Source organism: Archocentrus centrarchus, chromosome 15 (genome assembly GCF_007364275.1).
Source record: "Archocentrus centrarchus isolate MPI-CPG fArcCen1 chromosome 15, fArcCen1, whole genome shotgun sequence".
Classification (NCBI taxonomy): Eukaryota; Metazoa; Chordata; class Actinopteri; order Cichliformes; family Cichlidae; genus Archocentrus; species Archocentrus centrarchus.
The window spans coordinates 16,170,221-16,193,989 of record NC_044360.1 but is presented as its reverse complement, the minus strand read 5'-3'; the positions used below and the strand labels follow the sequence as shown (position 1 = coordinate 16,193,989).

Here is a 23,769-nt window from a genome sequence, read left to right as displayed (position 1 = left end):
AATCAAGAGATTTAATTTCACAGCTTTCAGCAATCAGTCACAACTCTGCAGTAGAACAAAAAATTTAATCAGAGGAACAAGACCACATATTAAAAAAAAAAACAAAAAAAAAAACAGGCATCTATCAATTAAAAAAAAGCATGCCTCTTTAACAGTCATTCTCACCTTTAAAGCTGCTTAATGCCAGGGTGAAAATGAGCATTTTTACTACAAAGTTGAAAAATAAGTTCTTGTGACATTTAATGCCATGTCCATTTCAGGCAAGGCACACACATAAATTGATTACCCTAGCAAAACATCAGTCTCATATCTGTTAAGATTCCTTTTACAGAGCAGTTAGCACTCAGTGTGCAGTTGTGAGAAGAACAAATGCACACTGTCAGCAGTTTAAAGGCTGAACATACAGGAAAAAAATAGAAAATATGTTTGTATATTCCCATTAAAGCTCACCTCACTGATTTATCCAATGTTATGCTATGAAGATAACCATCTACTGGTTGTTTGGCACATACTGCACAACACACCAATCAGCCACAACATTAAAACCACTGATATTTAAGTTGAACTATTATAATGCAATGTTCTGAGAAACCACAGTTTGAGCATTAACATGGATGCTACTTTGACATGTACCCCACAGTCCTGGCAAAGACCTTCTCAATTTCAATATTGTGGCTGATCCGTGTGTAACAAATGATGTCCCTTTTATTTAATGTACATCTCAATGATTCTAGAGAGCAGGTTAAACTTCTCTAACAGCCATCTTTCAAGCTGCTCTCACTTTACTCTCTTTAAAACATGGTGATGTGAAAGTAGAAATCATTTTTATTTCATCTACAGATATAAGTACAGGTTTTCAACAGGAATTAGATGTTAGTACACACTGCAGCATCATTTAATTTCAGCTCTGGAGCATTCAGTATAACATTCTGACAAGACAAACAATTGCAAACCTGACCACTAGGTGGTGCGTCTTGTTGCACTGCAATGGTTGATACTGAGTTACATTCCAACCATCTTCCAGCTAGTTCACTAAACTAATGGCATTTAAGCATGTATCTATTGTTTACTGTAGTTCAATGAAACCAGTTTTATACCCTTTAACCCAAGGCAACACCATGTTTAATTATTCTGACAAGTTTCCACAAAAACTTGCTGTATTTTCTTCCTTAAAAATTGCAACTAAAACTGCAGTGCTCAGCTCATTTCAAGTACCCCCTGTCCAGTTACAGGTAGAACAGCCCACCCTAAAAAGTCCTTGAAGTACAAAAGTAAGAACAGTTAATGCAAAAAAGAAAATCACTCTGCTAAAAAGAACATGACATATTCCTTCAGCTGAATAGATGAAACCCTGCCCCCCCCCTTAAAAAAAAAAAAAAAAATTGAAATCCTATTACTGTACTGCTTTAATCTCTGTCCCTATGTCATCTTTTTAAAACCTATAAGTCTTGCTGATCATTGCCCAAAGCAACACATTAGCCAGCATAGATAATGCAGATAAATATTCCCAAAAAACTCAACTGTAAAGCTGTCTTTGCAATAAAGATTATGATTACAATAAATTGAAACTGACTAATCAAGCCAAAACTGTTACTCCATGTATATAAGAAATATCCTGTATATAACTGATGTGTACTGTACATACCCCTTTGACTCATTCATTAGTGGTTGAAATAATGAGGCTGCTCTAAAGGTACCAATCTCAATCAACAGCTTGAACTGTATGACTGCTGAGACAACACTGACTGACTGATATGACAAAAGAAAAAAAACAAATGTCTCATGGATGTTTCTTCTGTTACTTTTGTATTTTTCAATGACAATGGTACTTGAAGACTGAAGCACAATGTTTTCATGATGGCCGCTTATTGCCATGCAGTGATGCGTAGCTCCAAAGACAGCGCATTACACACACATAGCAGTGTCAGCTTCACATGCACACAGTTTCCAACACAGTCTAGTCAGCAGTTTTTAAGGGTTGGGTTCTAACTGTGATCCTTCTCATATCGTCCCTTGATCATCGTTTTCAGTAAAGGTCCGACCTACAGTAAAAGAAAAAGGGATTTCTGTTTAGGATGAGGCACATCACAGAGTCTAACTACACTGTTATGTTCATTGTCCTGAAATGTATCTTTATCGTTTCTTTGTACTAAAATCAGGTAAGCCATAAATATTCACAGTAACTGGGTTGCTGGAAGGGTCAGCATGCCCCAGGGATTTCATCTAACAGGTGACCTAAATGTGGCTCTTATTTGATGTTCTAGAAATGGGCAATGTGACATTCATGTGCAACTTTAGCAATCATGTACACTGGTAATAGGACAAACTTTGCTTTTACCTCATGTGGATCTCCAAGTGCCTCTCCAAGCATCTTTTCAATATTCCTCATGATGGCCACTTTCTGATGAGCCCTCAGAGGGTATTCTATCCTCTTAGGTGTGGGGGCACCCTGGAAGAAAGTGAAATAGGTGCGCAATCATGAATAAACATGTGCTGGCAAATATACCACATAAGTTAAAGTAACAGTTGCAGTGACTGAAATGTACATACTTTGTACCAGAAGTTTACAGTGATTGTCACTCCACCGTTCAGCAGTGATTCAATGTGATGCCACCTGAAGACAGAAGAAAAATATAAATAAAATTCAATGAACTGGCTGTCTTAGGGACATTTTCTGTCCAAACTGCTACTAAAATTTCCTATCACTTAACCCCAGCATCATTAATGGAAATGAGATACTTAAATGATACGCAGTCAAAGTAAGTGAAAATAAATCAGAACATCAATGACACAGTAGCCCATCTGGCTCACCATCCATCACAATTCACAGGTTCTTATAATGTGTGAAGTACACAAAAAAGTCATTGGTTGGACTGAGGATTAAAATTCACTGAAAACTGAAGGAGGCTCACAAACAGTCATATCCAGGACAAATCCATCTCCTTTACCACCAAATGGAAAGTGTTTGAATCAAGTAGGATTATGACTACACTGTCTGTTGTCATCATGGCCATAAAAATCATAAAAATATTTTAAAGTATCAGAATTTCACAGCATTGACCATATTTAGTGACAAGAAGGCCTCAATCACCTTCTTAATATGGGAATCAGCCAATACAACCACTTGTTCCATGATCAGGACCAATAAGACCTCCATCTAAAGAGAATCAATCAGGACGCAACACGTGCCGCAAAGCAATATTTCAAGCTATCAAATCATTTGGTGTTTCAATAAGTTCTCCCTTTATCATTTTATACACAATTTATCAACCTAAAGATTCTAACATTGGCAACCTTGTTGAATTGTTTAAATTGAATATTGTCCAGTACATCAGGAAAAAAGAATTTGTTTAAAGTAAAGGAAAGACATACAACGCACTTCTTCCTCACAGGGGGAACCGTTACTGGATGAGTAACGGTTCTCAATCACACAGATGTGAAAATGTGAATGACAGAACTCCCATCACATGAAGCATTAACGTCACGTTTGCTTTTTCTGGGCTAATTCATGGGGCCAACTAAACCAAACACCTGATGGATAATCCTCTAACAGCTTTCTGAGAGCTTAAATAAAACAAAGTCATGCAGAGAGCATGAAAACAACAGCTGACAAAGCTTCCAAGAAATTTTTGCACACATAAGCTCTATAGAAAGACCACAGAGAAGTTATTCTTACCAGTACATTGGGATGTAGAGCACGTCTCCAGGGCCCACAACAGCCTCATAGCCAACCACATTTTTAAAATTCGGAAACTTCTCATAGTCTGGGTTATCAAAATCAACCTAGAAATGAATAAAATTATTTACAAAGCATGAACATACTGCGCATCTGTCTTTATCAAATATAAACAAATTTAAAGACATTTACTTTTAGCTTTATTGTAATGAAGGCAAATGAATGGAACAAAATCACAAATGCTATCACATCAATGAAGTCCATGTAATCAAATTTAGGTATATTTCTACATGCAATACACAAAGGTTTGGTCAGTCCTGCTCAAAATTTATCTAGACTGCAAATAATTAAGAAAGTAGAGGATGAACTGATCTCCTGTAAAGTTAAAGATGAAGCATTCTTTTTGAGATATTAAGCAAAATTAGTACATTATTTTGTATTCTACATTTTTTACAGTATATTTAAATATTTAAAAAGGAAAGGAAAGGAAAGGAAAGGAAAGGAAAGGAAAGGAAAGGAGTCCAGAGGAAAGTTTGGGCACCAAATAGCAGCCATGGACTCTGTACAGCTGCCTGATGAGAGGTTTTAACTGCTAATACTACTAAATTCTACAAAATCAGCATTATTATTTTGTCAGTTTGCTTTTATATGCAACTGTGTATAAACGCTAGCTGGCCAATAAAAATAAAAATTCACCACCTTGATTTAACTAAACAAATATTTAGGAACACTAAACTGGCAAGAGCTTATTTAACCAACTGATGCCCTGAGCAGCTTCTCACTTTGTATATAACTCTGCTGGAGGACACAATCCATGGTTACTCTGTTTCAGAAAGGTCAATTCACTGGTCTGCATCAAGCAAAGAATTAACTAAAGAGACTGCTGAAACTACTGAAACTGGATTAATAATTGTCCGAACCATTATTAAAACCTGGATTGTGGTGAAACGTCATCTTTGAGGAGGAAATGTGGTTGAAAAAAATCATTTTTGTGATCGGAGATCACTTAAATGTTTGGTGAGATCAAATAGCAAAAAAACCCCAAATCATCAGTACAACGCACAGCTATGTTTAATAGTGAAAATCGGAGCATTTCCACACACAGTGTGAAGAAAACTCAAGAGGGACTAAACAGCTGTACAGCTTTAAGAAAACCACTCATTAGTGAGGCCAATCAGAGTAAAGGGGCTTTAATTTGCTAGGGAGCATAAAGATAGCAATGGAAAAAGTCATGTGGTCTGACGAGTCCAGTTTTATCCTGTTCCAGAGTGATGGAAAGAAAAGAGGTGGTCTAGTGCCTGCTGTACAGCCCTGTGGGGGCAGTGTTATGATCTGTGGCTGCTTTAGTTGGTCAGGTTTAGGTTCAGCAGCATTAGGTGCCTGAAGAAAAAAAGAGCTCAGCTGACTACCTGAATAATCTGAATGACCAGTCCCCCCTCCAAGTTTTTTTTCTTCACTAATGACATGAGCATATGTCAAGATGACAATAAAAGGATTCATCAGGCTCAAAGAATTGTGAAAGAGTGCTTCAGGGAGTATGAGACATGGATCAGCCATGGCAGTCTGGATCTTACTCCTATTGAGAATTTTTGGGATGTGCTGGAAAAGACCTTAAGCAGTGGTCCAACTCTCCCATCATCCACACAAGTGCTTGGCAAAATATGAACATATGCAACTCTGAATGGAAATAAATGTTGTGACATTACATGAATGTATAAAAACAATGCCATGGTGAATGTGTGCTGTCAAAGCTAATGCTGGTCCAACAAACTATTAGTGTTACTTTTTTTCCCCCTCCCAGCTAGGCAGTGTATGATATATACGATTAAAGCATACATTTAAGTGTGTGGCTTTATATGGGCATAGTCAGTCTAGCCATGTGAGCATGGGCCAGAAGCATTGCAAGACCTACAATCACAAGTATATAAGTATAAAATGTTGGCCATACATACATACACACCTCTCAAACCATAGTTTAATCTCTAACGCAAAATGCAAAGTGCCACACATATACCGCTCAAGCATAACATTATGACCATCTGCCTAATATTGTGTTGGTTCCCTTTTTGCTGCCAAAACAGCCCTGACCCGTCGAGGCACTGACTCCACTAGATCCCTGAAGGTGTGCTGTGGTATCTGGCACCAAGATGTTAGCAACAGATCCTTTACGTCCTGTAAGTTGTGAGGTGGGGCCTCCATGGATTGGACTCATTTGTCCACTACATCTCACAGATGCAAGACTGGATTGAGATCTGGGGAATCTGGAGGCCAAGTCAACACCACAAACTCGTTGTTGTGCTCCTCAAACCATACCTGAACCATTTTTGCTTGGTGGCAGGGTGCATTATCCTGCTGAAAGAGGCCACAGCCATCAGAGAATACTGTTTCCATGAAAGGCTGTACATGGATGGCAGGATGCAAGGTTTCCCAGAAGAACACTGCCCAAAGCATCACATTGCCTCTGACAGCTTGCTTGTTCCCATAGTGCATCCTGGTGCCCGGTGTTCCCCAGTTAAGCAATGCATTACCTGGGGAACATGTGTCCCTTGTTGCTGCTTTCAGTGGTGGACAGGGGTCAGCATGGGCACCCTGCCTGGTCTGCAGTTATGCAGCCCCATACACAACTTGTGTCAGAATACACCAACTGCAATGCACTGTGTATTCTGACACCTTTCTGTCAGAACCAGCATTAACCACTTTGGCAATTTGAGCTATAGTAGTCCGTCTGTTGGATCAGACCACACGGGCCAGCCTTCGCTCCCCATGTGCATCAATGAGCCTTGGCTGCCCATGACCCTGTCACTAGTTCACCACTGTTCCTTCCTTGGACCACCTTTGATAGATACTGACCCCTGCTGACCAGGAACAGCCCACAAGATCTGCAATTTTGGAGATGCTCTGACCTAGTTGTCAGGCCATCACATCTGGACCTTGTCAAACTCACTCAAATCCTTACAATTGCCCATTTTTCCTTCTTCTAACACATCAACTTAGGATAAGCAAACATAACAGTTTCCTCAAATGTGTAAGGCAAATAAGCAGTGGAAATAGTGGAGGTCTGGAAAACCAGGAAAGCTTTCCAGGAGAATTGCATGAGGGATTGTTCTAGAGGTGAATCCAACCACCTGTTTTGACTGCAAAAGACTGGGAAGAGCAGTCCCTGGAGGGGTGGTGCACAGTTCTATTGTGCAGCAATACCTGCACGTGTTTGCAAAACTAACGTCTGAACAAGCCTGACACAATTTGGAAAGATGAAGTGATAAAGCTAAAATAAAACCTTCTGACAGCAGTAAGCAGTCTGCCTTTCATTTAGAGTGAAAAGGAGACAGGATTGAACAACAAGGACATCTCTCTGAATGGGGGTGAACCAATCACGCTTTGGGCATGTGTTGCAGCCAGTGGCACGGGAAACATTTGACTGGTAGAGGAAAGAATGCATTCATTTAAATACCAGCCAGTCCTGGAAGCACACAACAATAGTGTATGTTAAAAGCTGAAGCTGAGAGAAGGATAGCTTCAATAAAAGGATAACACACTTTAAAATCCACAATATCCTACAACAAGGGGCACAAACTATAGATTTTGCCTTCAGTTCCCTAAAGTGAACATCAACAATCATCAACAATATCATAGAAGTAGAAGCGTTTTGCAGGATGAATTGATCTCAACAACAACTGAGACTCAGTAGAATCATCACCAAAGGGAATGCTATGAGGAGAAAAAAAACCAAAAAAACGATGAAATATGTCCAGTGTTTACCTGTTTGCTATTTTAAAACGGTAAAAAAAAAAAAGGGAAATACCAATGTCGCCTTTAAGATTTTTTTTTTTTTTTTTTTTTTTTAAAGAGTCATCTCCATTTTATTCCTTATAAAATTCATCTCTTTCTCACTTAGCTACAGAAATCTTTGCATGTACCTACAATACAACTTACTTGGCTCTGTCTGTCACAGGGGTGATGGACAGGGTATGGATAGAGACATTCAAACTGGTCTGGAGGAAAGAGGATGCATCTCTTATGGCCTTTGATCTGTGCAAAGAAGTTCTGCTGCTCATCATAATGCGCTGGTGTCACATTGCCTGTGGTTACAGATTAACAGGAAATGTAATGCAGGGGTGATTAAAAATACCTTTTTACAGCTAAAACTCATTTTCTTGCTGCTGCCTGAGCCTCACCCTCCATGCCTATAAGCAGGAGATTGGATGTCAGCTGTCCCCAGTTTCTCTTGGCTTGCTGCTTGTTGATCCAGTTCCAGTTGAAACCAAGAAAGTCAACAACGATCTTCTTTCCTACTGTGTCATTTAGCGTCTGCTGCAGATATACCCTTGAAATGCATGAAAAAAGGACACAGGCAAAATGTATGAGCCTGAAACATAAATGCGTCTGTACAACAACTTGTTTACAAGCTCCTTCTGTTTCAGCTGACTGCATCTCCTTTAAACCACAAAGAGCAACTGAAGGAGGTAGCCAGTGTAATTCCAAATAGGTAAGAGCCACTGTGAGTGTCAGCAAGTCAAACAGTGAATTCTCTTTAGTAAATGATCTGCATATGTGCTGCCAGGCCAAGTCAGGTCATAGGAGTAAGCTGGTGGAAATGCTTAGTCATGGCTACCACTTTCCTTTGATGCATTACACTGTAAACACCCCTCCCTGTCAAGCATGCCTGCAGCACAATCACATCTTGTCCCTGATACTTAGCTGTATGAGCTTCAATGAGGACCTCGTGTTTAGACTGAGCACCATATTCCTATACTCCTATACAGCAAGTGCACAGCTCCAACTAAAATATCACTTCGCCTTACCTTTCATCTCCTCCCCTTTCCTCTGTTTCATACATTTTATCCACAAATTCATTAAACTTCATTTCCATTCGCTGAGACTTGGGGACAAAGTTCTCAAAGTTGCACATTTTTTTCTCATCATAGTAAAGGAATTTGTGGTTTTCTGAAATGTAAACAGAGAAGTCTCCATTTCCAATGTTCTCCTTGAGGTATGCAATATCCCATTTGAGAGCCGGGTACACGAGGTTTGTGTCTGTCAAAACCACCGGTTCCTGGAAAAACAAATAAAAGAGCATTTCAACACAACAACAACAACACAAAAATGTAACTTTATTGTCTTGTATCAACCATTCAGGTTCCTGGTGGTGGTGTAATGGTGTGGAGGATATTTTCTTGGCACACTTCGGACCCCGTAGTACCGACTGAACATCATTTAAATCTCACAGCCTATCCCTTATCCCTTTTTGACCACAGGATAATGCACCATGTCACAAAGCTCAAATCATCTCACTTTTTTTTCTGGGGGGGGGGTCCAACATGACAGTGAGTTCACAGTACTCAAATGGCCTCTACTGTCACCAGATCTCAATGCAATAGTGCGCTTTGGGATGTGGTGCAACAGGAGACTCACATCATGGACGTGCAGCCAGCAAATCTGCAGCAACTGTGTGATGTCATCATGTCAATATGGACCAAAACGTCTGAGGAATGTTGCCAGCACTTTGTTCAATCCATGCAAAACGTACCTAATAAAGTGGCCAGTGAGTTTACGGTGATTGGATAAATCTTCAATTTTAATTCGTTTTAATTTATAAAAAAAATAAATAAATTAGTAAAACTTCTACATTGTCTTTTCAAGCTTTTAAGTAAAAAAACAGGTTACATATAAACATTAACAGCTGCTGCGTGTCTTATATTGATTTTGTCACATTACTGTTCACTGCCCCCGCTCCAAAAATGTTTTCAATTTGTTCTGAATATCATATTAAACAAATACACTCCAGCACCCTGGCAGCGGTGGAGAGTAAATGGCAGCACTCTGAGCTCCGAGGGCTACGTGACTAACTGAACGTACACCGCTGTGCGCGCCCCCGCTGCCCGCGTGTCTCGTACGCCTTGTACTGCACTGGTTCTCGGTTTCACTTTCACCGGACAACAGGGGGACTTTTCGGTGGCAAAGGACTAAACTGATGCTGTACAACCTTGACGCCGTCAACTAACTGTAATGTTTTTGAAATAATATAGCGACTTTGGCTTTGGTCTGTGTTCAAATTAAGATGCCAGGTGGGGGGGAGGAGAGAAGAAAAAAAAAACTGCCATTTACTTCAAATACTTTTTTTTGTAGTTTTTACGCCTGCGCTTTACGTACGTCGTTTTTAAATGGTTAAAATATATCTCAAAATGCCTTAATACTACTGGGGATGAGAGTGAGCTCGCCAAGTAGTTTCAATATGGCTGTTTTTTATTAATAAACAGCTACTAAGGCGACAGTATGGACATGCCACATATGGAGCTTCCTATTGCTGTTTGTGGTAGCTGAAGAGGTCACTCCGAGTATAACCCATGATCTACATTACACATAACCATCAATGTGTCCATTTTATTCATGCATTAATGGTAGAATCAGATGAGCTTGCAGCTGCAGCTTGTTATAAATAACCTCTCCAATTTGCTAACATCAAATTTCAGTGTAAAGATGCCCATGATAATGAATAAACTGGGGCAAATATTATTATTTGATTATCTCTAAGTGAATTTGTCCATTTAACCCACCTTGGCTACATATTATACCCTCTTGTAAATAGATTTTAAGGATTGAAAATTGTAGCACAGTAGATCTTGAAGTTCAAATGCAGTTAAGTCTGCACCGTCTTGGAGCAAGTTATAAGATTAAAATGTGTAAGAATTTTTCACTTCTCTTGTGCCAAATATGGTCATCAAAATGAAGTGCGAGACATGAGTAAGCTGGAAATATTATTATTACTATCATGTCACTATTCTTGTGTAAACATTTCTCAAGAGCTGAAAAACGTAATGGATTAGTGTGCAGCAGAATAACAAAAAGAGCAGGAAGCTGGTTTATTTTGAGAAGTATTAGTATGACTAAGATGCCACATTTCTATTCCTGTGCACACCAATAATGATTACATACAGAGAAAAGCACAGTTCTACTGTGACATTTTGCATGGTCTATATTTGGACACATGCTACATCAAGTTATAGTCAAGCTTTGTACTGCATCCCAGCAAAAACAAATGTGTCAGCATACTCATCCACGTCTCAGTGAGGAAACTAAAGATGGTTAACAGTATCTTTATAGCTCTACATTGCATATTAAACTCTTTTGAGAGAACACTGAAGTGATTAGTGATTAGGGAGGGTGAATTAAGAGCAACTTATATTTAATGACAAATGCATCCCCTAGCACCTGCAGATGATTAGTCAGTGGCCCATCAGAAAACTCCTGTAAAAGCAACCTATTGTCTTGATAGTCCTCCTGGTAAAAGACTCAAGATAAAGTAAACAAAGAATAAGAGCAAAGAAAGATAGTTAAAGTATTATCTGTTATTGTTTGCCTGCTCAAGATAGACGTTATTACTAATAACGTCTATACTGAAGCAGATGGAGCCTGCACTTAACTTCCATTTGTTACGGTTAGAAATAAACCTAAAGCTGTTTCCTTAAGAAGCTGATGGAAAGGGGACTGTTATAAATACTCCTGCACGTTTCGTTTCTGTGTTTAGGCCACAAAAATGGCAAACCAAACGGCTTTGCACGCAAAGTCACAAAACACGTATAATGGGACTGCTTATTTTAATACGCACATGCCCAAATGTGGAAGAAGAAACATGTCGCTTTAGGATATACTGCACTGTCACTAAAACACATTTATTGTGCCAAATCCTTACATGGGAAGGCGGAACTGTGAATAGGGCTTGAAAATTCTGGTCAACATAGCAAATTTATATGCAACACATACGTTTACCACACAGAACTAATGTAGTGTTGTGGAAAATTTGGGCACATCTGTGCAGGATGTGTCCTTGGACACTGAACAGACTGTTCACGATCGTTCACTTTCACTATCACTACATTGGTAACCTGAAATAAACACTTTTCCAGTTTACAGCTTCTTAGGTCAAACTGTTACCAAAATAAAGTTTGTGCTGCATAGCTGCTTTTGTAGTTTCTGATATAATACGGACTGATATTACCTGACGCAAACACTCAGGTAATATCAGTTAAAAGTTCCCGTAAGCTAACTTAGCAGTTTTACCTCGTTGTTTATAAGCATTTCTGCTCTCGGGTCCGTGTGAGACAACCTAGGAATGGGCTTGGTAGGGAAAGAATACTTTCGGAGCTGGGATTCATCCCATCCCCGGCTCTGGACGCCAGAGAAAGCGGCACCGCCTTCGCTTGTCGACGGGTCAGCTTCCACAACGGTCGCCGCTGCCATGGTCCTCGACAAGCGCTGATTAGCTGCCTCCGTCTTCCCCTGAATTAAACAACCATAGACCGGTTTCTGCTACCAACGATGCTACACAATCAGCACAATCTTTCAAGCCTTTCCATTCACAGTTATTAATAAGAGAAAATCAGCGCAGTCCCACCGACAACATACACCTCCTATCTGTGCAACCGTTTCTTGACAGCTACAAAACAAACGATACCAACTAATATACTCTGGGAAACACTCTGATAATGTGATGCCCAGGACATTGGACAGCGACCCCTACTGTTGTGACTGACTAAATGCTCTAATTGCAGCTATTTGCCTCCACCACGAGAGAGAGCTGTAGTATTTGATTTCCTCGCAGTTTTGCAGAAACTTGGTCACAAAGAGGCAATGAGCTCATCAGTGATAGATTAAAAGTCACATTATGTCCTCTAGTCTGCTGATAAAAGTTGAACGACTTTATGAATATTTTACTAAAATACTTTATTCCTCTATTACACAAAATGTTATCACATAAAATGTTGGTTTTTCATTACAGGGAACAGTAGTGCAATTCTAGCAGGATTTTTGGTTTACTATAATAATTAGAATAGTTTAATGCAATGGACATCAAATATATTAATTTATACAGGTGGGGCTGGGGTAGCACTGACCCCACACTTGGACCATCCTCCTCAATCAGTGTAAATATACACTCACAAGCCACTTTATTAGGTACATCTTTATAGTGTTGAGTTGGACCCACTTTGCCTTCAGAGCTCCCTTAATCTCTTTGTGGCATAGATTCAAAGGTGCTGGAAACATTCCTCAGAGATTTTGGTCCATATTGACGTGATAGCATCACACAGTTGCTGCAGATTTGTTGGCTGCACATTCATGATGTGAATTTCCCATTCCACCACATCACACAGGTGCTCTACTGGATTATGATCTGGTGACTGTGGAGGCCATTTGAGTACAGAGAATGTATTGTCATGTTCAAGAAACTACTTTGAGATGATCTGAACTTTGTGACATGGCACATTATCCTGCTGGAAGCAGCCATAGATGCACTGTGGTCATAGAAGGATGGGCATGGTCAGCAACAACACTCAGGTAGGCTGTGGTGTTTGAACAATGTTTAGTTGGTACTAAGGGGCTCAAAGCATGCCAAGAAAATATCCCCCATACCATTACAACACCACCAGGAATCTGAATGGTTGAATAGAAGACAAGATGCAGCCATGCTTTCGTGTTTATGCCAAATTCTGACCCTATCATCCAAATATCAGCAGAAATTGAGACTCGTCAGACCAGATGTCTCTTTTTCTAATCTTCTATTTACTTCTAGATACTGAACCTAAACCTGCCTTGAGATGACAAAAATGCTTACTTCAGAAACAGAATTACATTTATTGGAGGGTTATTTCACTTCAGTTAACATAAAATGCCATAATATGATAAAGACCACACACACACACACACATACAAAAAGAAACGCAATCAGTTAGGGCCAGCATAAATAGCATATCAGATTGGCTCCCTAGTGTAGTGGTTTGCACATTTGCTTAACAAGCAAACGATCACAGGTTCAGTTCAGGGACGAGACACAAATCCCTTTGAGGTTGTGTCAGGAAGGGAAGTTCGTGTAAAAAAAAAGAATATCCCACAAAATCAAATATGTGGCATACCTGCTGTGGTGACCCCTTGTGAATGAGAGATCAGGTGAAAGTAGCTTCTACATAAAATGTGTAACGAAAAGTAACAAAACTGATCAACTTAGAAGCTCCATGAAAGGAAAAACATGTTGGGAATTTTACATGAGCTTAAAAAGCTCCACACAAGGGTTGAAACTGTAGCCAGAAAAGTATGTATTGTACAAAAATATTCCTTTAATTACATTTCTTGAGTAGTTCCATGTTATAGTACTTGTATTCCACAAGATATCAGGGGGAAATATTGCATTCCACTTCAGTGCTTTCATTTGACAGCCATAGTAGCAGGGGTACCCTTCAGATTATGATTAAACATACAACATGTGAAATCAGCTTATAAAATATGTATTATCTGGCACTATTTAAGGTGGCTGTGGCTCAGGAGGTAGAGCAGGTCATCTACTAATTGGAAGGTTGGTGGTTTGATTCCTGGCTGCTCCAGTCTGCGTGCCAAAGTATCCTTGCGTAGAGGCTGAACCCCGAGTTGCTCCCAGTGTATTCATCAGAGCGTGTGTGCAAACGTTAGATAGAAAACACTTGGATGTAGAAAAAAGTGCTTGTGTGAATGTAAACATGTTGTATAAAGCGCTTCGAGTGCTCAAGTTGAGTAGGAAAGGACAAAATAAGAACTAGTCCATTTACTAAGAGGGGTCTTTCAACAATGACTTTCTACATTATACACAATTTTGTTTTTATTTATATTCAAGACTCACGCCTCAAATGCAAGTTTACATTCCATTATGTGTCCCAGTAATACCACACAGGAACCAGGTTAGCCTCCTGTAACTTTCTTGCTTGAAAAATTCAAAATCGTGTGGCAATGCGACTTATATTTAATTCAAAATATCAGCTACTTACAACAATAGTGGTCTTAAGAAAGCAGGGCACAGGAAAACATTTAATGAAGAGTAAATCAGTGATAATAAATAACATGGGACACAGTGCTGTGTTTTTATCTAATATTTGGGTCCTCATTCAGTGTGTGACTGAGGAACGCAGTGCACACTGTGCTTTGCTCAGCAGGCTGATTAGCTCATGCAGCCTTGCTCTGTTATGCCAATAACAACTGGTTTTCATGCTACACATAATTTTAGTTAGGTAATACAAATGCACTTCCTCATAGGTCTCGTGTTTTCTCCTGAGGTGGGCTTTAATAAGCATGTTTCCATTGGAAGGGACTGGTGGTTTCCCAAGCTTGATGATTCCTGTGCAGATCAATGAGATGAGCTGAGATGATCCTTCTGGTGCTCTTCTCCCCCCAGTTAACCACAGCCAGGAGACTGAACAGCCTGGTGAGCCACAAGAAGCTCAATGCTGCTGATACACACACACACCACTGCTGCCCTTTCCACAACCAGCTGACAAAGCAAACACTCTCTGATGAGTGAAAGCATTTCATAACTGCTCTTAACTATGTGTATAGCTTTTGCAAAAGTTGCAACAAATTTGATATAATAAGCACTACATGCAGCTACACATTTCACTAAGTTTTATAAATCATAGTGCATGGTGGATGTAACACTCATCTGTACTCATCTATGTTGGCTTTCATGCTGACCCTCTCCCCTCTAGGTGTTGCAGGTCCAAAACCTCTAAGCCATAAATCCTATTAGCCGAGGATTCTCTGGGGCATTATAAGTCATTTTCCCCAACTTTAATTGTTTGCAAACAAAAATACTCCACCTCTAATCAAAGCTCAAAATCTTTAAATTGGTCTGTAATACTGACCCCAACGTATAGTTTTTTAAAAAAGTTTTTACATATATTTTATTTCTTTTTTTTTTTTTATCAGAAGTTCAAATGAATTATTTAAGCTGTGAAAGTAAGCAGCTGCTTTAAAACAGATCCCACAGTTATCGTGTGGTGGTGGTGTCGCCTCCATCCCTGTCACCTCGGGCTCACGAGTTACCGCGGATTGAAAATGGCAGGGCCGGCCAGAGAGACGGAAGTTAAGACCGCTCGGTCAGAGGTCGTGTCACCTCTGCGTGGTGGGAAACTGTGTGTCTCTGCCTCAGCGATCAACACTTTGTGCTGTTTCACACATTCGTGCTAATATTTGTTTAATTCAGGTCATCTCTCTTCAATTCATTTGGGTGTGTGGTGGTTCATTTGTGGTGGCGTTTGCCTCAAACTGTTGTCTGCCTGTGTATCTGACAGCTTTTTTTTTTTTTTATAGTAGTCCAAATATATTGAAGGTATTTTACAGTCCAGCCCCTGATTTTAGATCTCCATGCATTCCTTTTTTATATGCTGCCTTCTATAGTGATGTCCTTTTTCATCTTTGTTGCTGATGCATTTACTAAATAGCTGAATAATCTCGCAGATGTGCAGATTGCAGAACTTTAAGACGTGTTTTTCATGTTCAGCTTTCCCACGCGTTAACTGATTGGTGTGTCAGCAGGCTTTCCTCTCTGGGGTGTATTTTCACATGCGGGTGTAAGTGGGCAGCAAACGTCTGCTGACAGTGAATTACTGGATGGCAGCATGAAGAAGAAAAAAAAAGAATAAATGAGAATCGCTGCATTGTGCACACCGAGTCTAAAGTGGCTTTGTTAAGTTTAATCCAAAATGCTTGTCCTGATTATATTTCTGCGTTACCTTTGAATACACTGAATGAACATTTTGTGCCTCTGTTGTACTCTCTAACACAACAAATTTGTAGGACCGCAGAGCCGCGGGGCCAAATCTTGGTATGCTGGATCTTTTGTTGGTGCGAGGGTTTTGCTGCATGCCAGTCAGAGCGATCTGGCCAGCCCACAGGGGTCATCAGAGGAGAGAGGAGTTTTGATTATAATCATTATTTGGTAAATAAGATGTCAACAAGGTGTTTCCTTGACACTTCATTGAGTAAAAGGAGGAAGGTGCAGAAATGAATGCCCCCTTCTCAATAGGGACTCTAATCTCCCCTTTCATGTCTCTTCTTGTCTGAAGGGTTTCAGCTTCGGCTGCCATGTGCTAGTTTGCCTGGGCCTGGCACTTCTTACTCGCAGGTGGGGTGAGTATCCTGGCAAGCATGTGTTTATAAAACCCACTTGTTTGGGCACAATACTTGAACTAACTTCTTTTGAGCGAACAGTGTGAATCTGTGCAAAGCCTTTTCCCAAAGTCCTTTAGAAGGCGACAGCCCATTGAGAGTGGAGAAGAAGGGATTACCTTCCTCGACAGTGGTGCATTTCCGAGAGAGCTGATTAGCTCTGCATTCATTGTTAAATCGAGCAAAGGCAGGCCCTAGAGGAGTGAAAGGATCCAAATAGGTGGGCCCAGAAATAAAACAGCCACAGGAAGCCTTGCACAGCCAGCCCAAAGTTTTCCCAACATTTCTTTCCCCCACTCCTAAGGAGGTGCGGCGTGAAAAAGGAGATTAGCATACAAAATTAGAGGCGGGATGATTTTTAAGGGCAACTTGCCTCATGCCCTCCACCCCCATGGTCCTACTCTGTCTGGACAAAGTTAATTAAACTAGTATTAAACAGTGAAGAAACTTCCAAGCGCTCAGGAGTTAGGGGGCTCTTTGAGGATTACCATGATGAGGGAGAGAATGGGAGGTATTTGTTGAGGCGAAATTGAGAAAGGCGTGATGGAAGGAAGAGTACGCTGGAAGGTTTTCTATTCTTGTTGGTATCCTAACCCCAGTGGGAGGAATGTGAAGCGTAATGCTATGTTTACTCCCAACTGCAGGGAATTACTGTCACAAAGAGTGTGTTAAAGAAGGATGAGTACTTTTTCCAGGATGAATGATAGACAAGGTTGACAGATTTATTATTCTTTTATCACATTTTAATAGAAAACAAACCACAAAGGCAGCTAACAAGAAAGCAAAACTAAGAAATGCTTTGCAATAAATTAACAATGTACAGTACAAAGTGCTTCATTTTATGTACAATTAAATACATAAAGAGGGGGAGCAAAGGTCATGACAAGCCAGATAACAGGGGAAAAACATTCAAAACTTGACAGTTATAAGTGATATATATAAAGAGTAATAATTATTTGTGCCACTGCACAATAGCCAGATCGACCATTCAACTTTCAAGATCGAATGTGTGCATGGAAATAAATACATCAAGTTGTGGAGAGTATTGAAAACTGAGAAAACTCTTCAAATGCACAGTGACTTCTCAAGATGTTGTAAAAAATATATTTTTTTTAAAATGTATTAAATACATTTATTCCAAACAATCTATAAATTTGTAAAAACCCTTCTCATTTCCTCCATCTTGTGGCTTTGTACACATCCCACTGCTTACTTTTAAAACACTGTGGACACTGAAGATGGTCTGAAATCATATTTTTGTCCAAAAACACACACTATCTGAAAAAGAATGCAGACTCTGCATGCTGACAGGAGCTGCAGGGGTATGAATATTACAACGGCACGTGAAGAAGTCAGGCGCTCAGTGCTTCTTCCTCAGTCTGAGGTTCTTCCTGCGACTACTGGCGCTCTCATTCCTTCCCCTCTGACCTCCTTTTTTCACACAGAAGTACTTGGTCACTGTCTTTCTGCACTGCTCACACTTCACTGCACAGCACCAGTGAAATTTACAATTACAGCTCGACACCATCTCAGCTTTACGCTCCTCCACAGCCAGGCCGCACTCTCCGCACAGCCTCTTGCAGCTTCGCTTCTCCCATTTGCTCAAGTTCTTGCCTTTCTTTAGGCACTCACGGCCTTCAGTGCCTGGCAAACCCAGAGTGCGATTTTCCAGGCAGTAATCGGGGGAGTCCTCAAGGTGGACCAGCTCCTTACGAGAGATGGAGTTAAAGGTCTCGGCGATGGCCCCTCTGCTGGCTGCACTGTTACCCGCTCCTCTCAGAAGATCTACTTTCAGCGCCCTGTGGTACTTCTCCTTCAAGTAGTTCCCCACCTCTCTGAACTCTGGCAGCTGCAGCCAGCAGGTCTGAGTTGTGCAGCTTCCTGACACGCCATGGCACTTGCATGTCCTCTGCATGGTTCCCTTCACAGCCTAGGGACACAGACAGGGGTAGTTCATGTTACCAAAATAAAATTAATAGTTTACTGCATGAAAGAATATCGAGTTTATGCTTTGAGTTTTATGTGAAAAACTGTCAAAATATAAAAACCATAATTGTGTGTCAGTGCGCACACGCTTGCTGTAAAATCTCAGTTTGTTGGTGATTGATGTGTTGTCAAATTAACTGATTGTATTCGCAAAGTTTTTCAGATAAAGGCATGAATGCACTGAAAAGGAAGAAATGATAGCTTCAAGGTCCATCGCTGAGTTCCTTGTCATTCATTGTGTTTCCTGACTTTAACCAACACAAAACAGCTGTCGCTTGAAAAGGGGTGTTTTCTTTCCATGAAGAGGGGATGAACTTTCTGTTGAGGTGAGGCTGAATCAAAGTTTCACATCGGGTCCATTGTCCCCGCAGAATAAATAGGAGTATTTATTTAGCATGTTCATTATCAACATGTTTTCTAGTGTGAGAAGACCCAATGGAGAGTCCCATTGAGTGGAGAAATGAAAAAGAAGAGGTTTTTTTCTCTCCTTCTATCCCCATTTTTTTCTGTTACAATGATGCTCCAGGTGCCATGGGGATCCCAGGGCCCAACAGGGGGGAGCAAAGGCACCGTAAACAAAGACCACTTCAGCTGCACGCCTGTGGTCCCCTCAGACTCCCTCGGGGCGAAACAAAGACCAACATAAATGTGGGATCCTTATTGCAAGAATAAAACTAAACACTTATTTTAAAAAAGCAGAATAATACAGAACGCTGTGCAATGTCTGGCTCCCCAGGATCTCTAATTAAGCCTGCACCAGTGATCCTGAGATTCTTGAGTTGAGGTTTTGTCATAAGGAGCATTCAGCACTGGTAAATAGGCCCTTCTGGTACACCGAACACACTGTTATTATTGGAGACGAGTGGCACCTCACTTATAGCAATGTGAAAGGGATGCTTGGGTGGCACACTCGGTGTAATTCTGCGAAGGGAAAATTGATTCAAAAGATGCTTTACAATCTGCAATCAGTTGGAGGGCCGTGTAAGATTCCTACATTTTCAGCCAGGATCCCACCCAGTTTAAATAATGTATGGTTAATTAAAGCATTAATATTGCATAATTGTCTGACATCTTATGCAAGAGGCTCGGTTTGCACTTCCAAGTTGATCGAGTACAGTAAATTAAGGGTGCCTACTGTACCTTGCGCCCAGCCTCATTGTTATGGAGATTCATGGCCGCCCGTGCATCCTGCCCAGTCTCCAAGGCATCGACAAACTGTTTGGAGATGGCTTCACCAAAGCCAACATTGTCACTGCAGCCACCCCAGAGCCAACCATGACCACCTAGAAAACAAAAAGAATTAAATTACTGGAATAAATATAGGTAGTATACATTGTCCTTTCAGATATAATCTTCTTCTACAGATATTTAGATATGCATTTGTGTGTTTCTCTGACCCCGCTGTCCATTCCTGCTGTCATCACAGCCGCAGTTATCAAAGTCTCCAAGACTGCAGTTCCTGGTTAGGGTGTACATAACCCCAGCAGAGCTGATGGCGTGGACAAACGCGGCCTCTCGGTTTGCTGTCATCAGAAAAATTTGTTGACTATCATGTCAAATAAATTCATACAGTTATATTCCAATCATTTCCTTTCACTAAGTTAAATTAAATACAGAGAGTTTAACTTTGTTTTTATGAATGAAAATTGGTTTGAAAAAAAAAATAGTTTGAAAAGAAAAGCCTACATTTGCTCCAGGACCATAAAACCTTCATTGATGTTTTTTATAAATTTTGCCAAAATGAAACAGATCTTGTATTGCCTATCAATTTTGTTTCTTTGTTCTTGTGAATCTCCGTATGTGGAGGCTGTGAGTCTTTGAGATGTTGTGAGATGGATTAGTGTGCTTTTTTGGCTCTAGTGATACTGGCCATTGTAACAACCCTAAATCTTTTGCCTAAGCAAACATTTGTATGACACAAAGGGGGGGAGAAAACTCCCCATAACAAATAAACCCGAAACAAACAAAAGCACACAGTTGCATAACAGTTTTCAACCGTCTTTGAAAATTCACCACGTTTGCCATTTAGAGCTGGGATCTCAGCCTAGTAGGTGTGTAGAGATGTTTGGGATTGTGTTAAGTTAGCCTGGGGGGACTCTGGACTTACCACTGCGCAGGCTGCTGTGTGTGGACAGCTGCAGAGCTCGCTCGGGGCAGTTCCAGCGGTCCCATGCAAACTGGTATTTACACTCCTCTATGCCACTCTGAGCTCCTGCTGCCACGCTGCTGGAGTAGATCAGGTACGCCTGCATTATAAAACAATGCACATTTTACAGCAACAGCATGATTACAGAATATGGCATCTTTCAGTAGATTTCAGTACCAGATATAGTCACCTTTGGTTATGAACATTAGCACTTTCTTTGGGGAAAAGATGCAAAACATTTACTTGGTTACATCCTATCTGTCAGTTGTGTGACTAAAACACTGTAAACTGCGTCAGTCTGACCTCAGATGATATTTTGCATGCACAACTTTTATCAGTTGCAGTAAATTCTTAAACCTCTGCCTGCGCGGGTTTCGCCTGCCACTCTGCTGCTTGTTCAGACTGTGTGAATGATAATATAACTAATATGTCTCAAGTGGCCTTCAGGGAGATGGAGTACCACCTCTTTCACAGGGGTCTGGATCACTAATGATGACCACCCACTACAGCAGTGCCTGCTCTTGCCTCTTAACACATTCAACTCTCAGCTACACAGAGCCTTTGAATAAGGTCAAGTGTATGGAGTGGGGGGGGGGGGGGGGGGGGGGGGGCACAAAAGTCTAAGAATATCACAGATATAGCACCATTGTGGCATGCAAACAGGTACCAGAGTTTGTCCATGCACTTGAGTTAAGATATCATAAGGACCACGTTTTTTTTTTTCCTCCCTTTCTCTTTTGTGAAAAAGGAGAGAAGATCAAAAGAAAGTTGGCTTACCTTGGGTCCAGTCATCAAGAAATTATTCACTGACCTGGAAAAGGAGACAGCTTATTCACCCAGGGAAGCTCAGTGTCCTTCACAAATTCCTCTGCTAATTCATCTCTCATTAGTGCACTTTGTAACATGTTAAACTGTGACACCAGTGGGTATTCAGACTTTAGTGAACCATACTGCTGAAACATTAAAAAAAAAAAAAAATATGGGAACTTATGTGGGAATGTTTATTTTATTAACCCAGTTATGAAAAAAATCTCACTGTTGGGTGGATTTATAATTGTTGGCAATCTCTTTAGAATTGTCCATGAGGTTCCAAGTTAATCAGTAAAAATAATGATGAATGCTTGCCATTGTAAATGTTAAATGGATTAAAACTATAATGGATTTTGGTCCAGATTATGTGTAGCACCCATGCCAAATAACCAATTTAAGGGAATTTTCAAAACCTGGCAACCCGCAAATCGACCTTATAAATGGCTTACAAATAGCCATCACTAAAATGTTTATTAACCACCTAAAAACTTATTAGTCATACCTCATGAGCCCTTTATAAAAGCTGCATTATTAAATAATTAAAAGATTCACAACTGAAGCTAATAAAATAAATTAAGCAACCTTTTTTTTTTAAATGAATAAATGAATAAAACCTCCCCGCATGTGTTCAGTTAAGCAGGCTAATGTTAAGCCTTTTGAGTAGGCGATTTGGAAAGGACATCATAGCCAAGAAAGTAAGTAATACTTCATAATAAACCAACTTACCAGCAGCAGGTGGACCTCATGTGAGCCAGGAGAATGAAAACGTAATAAAAAACCTCCCAATGCATGAACATGCTGACAGGTGAGGGGGGGAAGAGACGGCAACTCGTCCAAAGCTGCACACGGCGTAAAGATGGAGAGGAAACTGAGCTACCAGCACATGAAACTTCACCAGGGCTTCCACGATTCGAGGCGGGGGCTCTGAAATGGAGCTGCTCTCGTCCCAACAAGAGATTATCTGCTTAATTAAAGATTTTCCCCCTTCTTACTCTCTTGGCCAATCAGAAGTATTGCACCAAGGAGAGACTGAAATGATCAAAAGGGCACCCTGGGCCTTCAGGGCCGGGCAACGGTAGGTTCCCTGCCTCCTTTTAAGAACCAAGGAAGATCTGTTTAATCCTATAGGAAAACTGTAACAGTGATCCCTTGAATTTCTGCTCAGAGAAGATGTTTATTTAGGCTATCGAAATCAGCTGATTTGTCAGGGATTACGAAGAAGATAGCCGTCTGTTAGTTTGATGGGACAACACAAAAACGGCCTGCGTTTACGCAGTTCGTGAGGAGGGCCGCGCTTCAGCAAAGGTGTGATTAAATCAATGTATCAGCCGTAGAAACTGTTAATCAGACAGACAACGAAGTTTAAGAGGGCCATTTGACCATGTACGTTTCATGCAGGGTTAAACTGCGCCAGTGAATGCGCACACTGGGCACATTTTATAGGAGAATTAACGCAAATGTCTGCAAATGAGTCAACTGCGAGTGATGGTTGTAAAATGATGGTCCATTTTCTTGATCTTAAACGGATGGATGGATATTTTACCGATGTTCAAATAATAGTCTGATAGAGCTGCGCTGCAGGGTGCTTGGCAATGTTTATTTGGAGTGTTACTGCAGGCTTTCTTCCCTACATGACCACGCTTTCCTGAAATATTAAAAATCTGACAACAGAAGGAGTTAAATTGGTTTAGGTGTCTTGTACATTTAACAGGGAGAATTTCTCATAGTGATGATCCCCTCTGCAGAAAAAAAAAAAAAACTGGATTTGGACACAGTGAAGGCCTAACCATTGATCAGATATAGGACTTTGCATCTCTAATCCAGACGGCCCTTTCCTAACACTGGATAAAGGGTTATTCCCCAGTAACCCCGTCTGACCTTTGGGTCCCTTTCCTTAGGCAGAGGCAGGCCTTTTGCAATCTTCTTGTGTGCAAATTAGGATTAGAGAAAAAAAAGTGATTTAGGGAAGGGGACTTCTGAGGGATGTTTTTGGATTAAGATTTAAAATGAACTGACAAGTAAGATGAGACAAAATCAGGAAACATATTGTTCCTTTAGCTTTTGTTTTAATACACCATAAATGATTCTTCCAAACAGCAACTATTTATTCTTGTCTAAGGAGCATCAAACTTCCGTAGGCCCAGTCTTAAGTATGTGCTCTAAACGTGCCAATAAATATGTGCTT

The 23,769-nt window shown here is 40.5% G+C and overlaps 2 protein-coding genes across 2 annotated transcripts; both read right to left on the bottom strand.

The window, feature by feature from the left end:
* Positions 1–46: 46 nt before the first annotated feature.
* Positions 47–12,144, bottom strand: hif1an (hypoxia inducible factor 1 subunit alpha inhibitor). Its single transcript, XM_030748218.1, has 8 exons — positions 11,735–12,144; positions 8,479–8,729; positions 7,852–8,000; positions 7,610–7,755; positions 3,677–3,783; positions 2,551–2,614; positions 2,339–2,449; positions 47–2,042 (listed from the first exon to the last, which is right to left on the bottom strand). Exons 1-8 carry the CDS (start codon positions 11,912–11,914, stop codon positions 1,986–1,988), a joined length of 1,065 nt encoding a protein of 354 aa, XP_030604078.1. The 5' UTR covers positions 11,915–12,144; the 3' UTR covers positions 47–1,985.
* A 5,323-nt stretch (positions 12,145–17,467) lies between these two features.
* Positions 17,468–22,490, bottom strand: wnt8b (wingless-type MMTV integration site family, member 8b). The gene is made up of 6 exons (XM_030748262.1): positions 22,311–22,490; positions 21,552–21,585; positions 20,736–20,874; positions 20,026–20,151; positions 19,769–19,911; positions 17,468–18,572 (listed from the first exon to the last, which is right to left on the bottom strand). Exons 1-6 carry the CDS (start codon positions 22,379–22,381, stop codon positions 18,003–18,005), a joined length of 1,083 nt encoding a protein of 360 aa, XP_030604122.1. The 5' UTR covers positions 22,382–22,490; the 3' UTR covers positions 17,468–18,002.
* Positions 22,491–23,769: the final 1,279 nt, after the last annotated feature.